The following is a 3180-nucleotide window of genomic DNA, read 5'->3' on the forward strand; positions in this document are numbered from 1 at the left end:
GCAGTCTTGGACTGGCCCTAGCCACGCTCGGCATGCATGGTCCGTGGCTTCCTTGGCTTGGCGGGCTACTACCGCAAGTTCGTCCACGACTACGGCACCATCACCACACCCCTCACGTCCCTCACCAAGAAGGATGGCTTCCACTGGACTGAAGAGGCCGCTGCAGCATTCCAGGCGCTGAAGCACGCCGTCACCTCTGCACCGGTCCTCGCTCTGCCGTCCTTCGACAGGACGTTTGTCGTTGAGTACGACGCTTCCACGCACGGGTTCGGCGCAGTGCTCTTATAGGACAAGCATCCGCTGGCCTTCTTTAGCTAGCCTGTGGCACCTCATCATTGAGCTCTCGCCGCTTACGAACGGGAGCTGATCGGCCTCGTCCTTGCCATTCGCCATTGACGGCCATACCTCTGGGGACGCCGGTTCATGGTGCACACCGACCACTACAGCCTCAAGTACCTCCTCGACCAGCGCTTGGCGACCATCTCGCAGCACCACTGGGTGGGCAAGCTCCTCAGCTTCGACTTCAAGTTGGAATACAAGCTGGGTGCCTCCAACACAGTGGCTGACGCCCTATCATGCCATGACATGGAGGAGGGGGTGGTGCTGGCCATCTCAGCACCCCGCTTCGACTACATCGAGTGCCTTCGTCAAGCCTAGGCCACGGATCCCGCCCTCGTCGCCACCCGTGACGCACTTATGGCTGGTTCCCGGGGAGCGCCTTGGGGCCTATGCGATGGCATGGTCATGTTCGACTCCAGGCTCTACATTTCGCCATCGTCCCCACTGCTCCAGGAGGTGTTGGCTGCCATACACGCGGATGGCCATGAGGGGGTGCAGCGCACTCTACATCGACTACGCCGTGATTTCCACTTCCCTGACATGTGCCGTGTGGTCCAGGACTTGGTCCGCACATGTGACACATGCCAGCGGTACAAGTCTGAGCAGCTCCACCCCACTGGTCTACTCCTGCCACTACCGGTACCAACGATAGTCTGGGTGGACATCGGCCTTGACTTCGTGGAGGCCCTCCCTCGCGTGGGTGGGAAGTCGGTGATCCTCACGGTGGTGGACCGCTTTAGCAAGTATTGTCACTTCATCCGATTGGCTCACCCCTATACTGCAGAGTCCGTGGCGCAGGCGTTCTTCACAGACATTGTTCGGCTCCACGGTGTTCCCCAGTCTATGGTGTCAGACCGGGACCCCATTTTCACCTCCACGTTCTGGAGGGAACTCCTGCGGCTCATGGGCACCAAGTTGCACATGACTACCGCCTTCCATCCCTAGGCTGATGGCCAGACCAAGGCGGCCAACCGCGTCATCGTCATGTACCTCCATTGTTTTACCGGTGACCGGCCTCGGCAATGGGTCCGCTGGCTTTCGTGGGCCGAGTACGTCTACAACACAGCCTACCAGACGTCGCTGCGGGACATGCCCTTTAGGGTGGCCTATGGCCGTGACCCCCCCACCATTCGGTCTTACGAACCGGGTAGACACATGTGGCCACCATCGCTCAGCACATGGCGGACCGAGAGGAGTTCCTAATGGATGTTCGCTACCACCTGGAGCAAGCGCAGGCCATCCAGAAGAAGTACTACGACAAGGTCCACCGCCCGGTTTCTTATGCAGTGGGCGACATGGTGCTCCTTCGTCTTCGTCATCGTGCCCCGGCTTCCTTGCCCCAAGTCACCAAGGGCAAACTAAAGCCCCGTTTCTTCGGGCCATACCGCGTCGTCGAGCTTATCAACCCCGTCGTCGTCTGCCTCAAGCTTCCTCCACACGCCAAACTGCATGATGTGTTTCACGTGGGGCTCCTCAAGAAGTTCATTGGGCCCGTACCGGCTGCTCCACCTACCCTGCCGGCCATTCACCATGGTGCTATCGAGCCCGAGCCTAAGCACATCGTGCGCTCATGTCTTGCACGTGGCGTCCAGCAAGTGCTAGTCCACTGGAAGGGCAAGACTGCAGCTTCAGCGACATGGGAAGACCTCGACACCTTCCCAGAGCGCTATCCGGTGTTCCAGCTCGAGGACGAGCTGGCTCTCGAGGGGGGAAGAGATGTCATGTGGGGCCAGACCTACACCAAGTGCTGACGCACCAGAGATGTGCGACGCGCCGCGGCACGCGCTGATCGTGCGCGGGATGGCTAGGTCAAGCAACCCACCAGTGGCTAGGACGAAAATAGGATTAGTTGCTATTTTGGATTAGTTGCTATTTTTATTCCCTAATTCTAGGAATAATGGCTCACGTCAGTTGGAGGCCTTAGGCCATATATTGTAACTGGGACATTGAGGAAATCAGGCAAGAATTATTCCCTAATCTCTTTCTCTCCAAAACCTAAGCCTACGGCTGAGGGGCAAAACCTCGCCGGAGAAGACGGGTCGCGACTACGAGCTACATAGTCAATTTCCCGCTACCCGAGGGTTTGAGGCCCTTGACAGTCAGTGTAACCCACCAACAGTTCTTCTCTCCCTTGAGTATACACCAAACCAAACCTCAGTGTTCCCTTCAAGTATCTCATGATCTGCTTGACAGCCTTCATGTGCATCATTGTTGGTTTCTCCATAAACCTGCTTGCCATGCCAACAGAGAAAGAGAGATCAGGTCTTGTGTGTAACAAGTACCTGAGACACCCAATGATCCTCCTGCATGCAGTAGCATCAACTCTCTCCCCCTGTTTGTCTGCATCAAGTTTAGCACCTGGGTCCATTGGGAATTTTGTGGGATTACAATCCATCATCCCAAATTGAGACAATACTTTCTTGGCATAACTAATTTGCTTGATTGTGATGCAATCTTCTTGCTGCTCTACTTCAATCCCAAGATAGAATGACAATAATCCCAAGTCACTCATCTCAAACCATGAAGTCATTTGCTTCTTTAAGTTTGCCACTTCTGAGATATCCTCTCCTATCACAATCAAGTCATCCACATACACCCCAAGTATCACTGTATTTTCCCAACACCTCTTTTATACACAGCTGGTTCACTTGCACACTTGCTGAACCCCAACATCTTCAGAGTCTTGTCAAGCTTCATATTCCAGGCTCTTGGTGCCTGTCTCAAACCATATAGGGCTTTACTTAGCTTCAGAACCATTTGTTCTTTTCCCTTCTCAACATAGCCTTCTAGTTGTGCTACATACACCTCCTCTTCCAATTCACCATTAAGAACATCAGATTT

The 3180-nt window shown here is 54.8% G+C and overlaps 1 protein-coding gene across 1 annotated transcript; it reads left to right on the plus strand.

The window, feature by feature from the left end:
* The first annotated feature begins 1517 nt into the window (after positions 1-1517).
* LOC136495707 (uncharacterized) lies at positions 1518-2090 on the plus strand. The gene has a single exon (XM_066491565.1). The coding sequence runs from the start codon at positions 1518-1520 to the stop codon at positions 2088-2090; it is 573 nt and encodes a 190-aa protein (XP_066347662.1).
* Positions 2091-3180: the final 1090 nt, after the last annotated feature.

This window comes from Miscanthus floridulus, chromosome 12 (assembly GCF_019320115.1).
Source record: "Miscanthus floridulus cultivar M001 chromosome 12, ASM1932011v1, whole genome shotgun sequence".
NCBI classification, from domain to species: domain Eukaryota; kingdom Viridiplantae; phylum Streptophyta; class Magnoliopsida; order Poales; family Poaceae; genus Miscanthus; species Miscanthus floridulus.

Excerpts from the sequence above, each read along its gene's own strand:
- LOC136495707 (XM_066491565.1), top strand. The coding sequence starts at position 1,518 with ATGGCGGACCGAGAGGAGTTCCTAATGGATGTTCGCTACCACCTGGAG.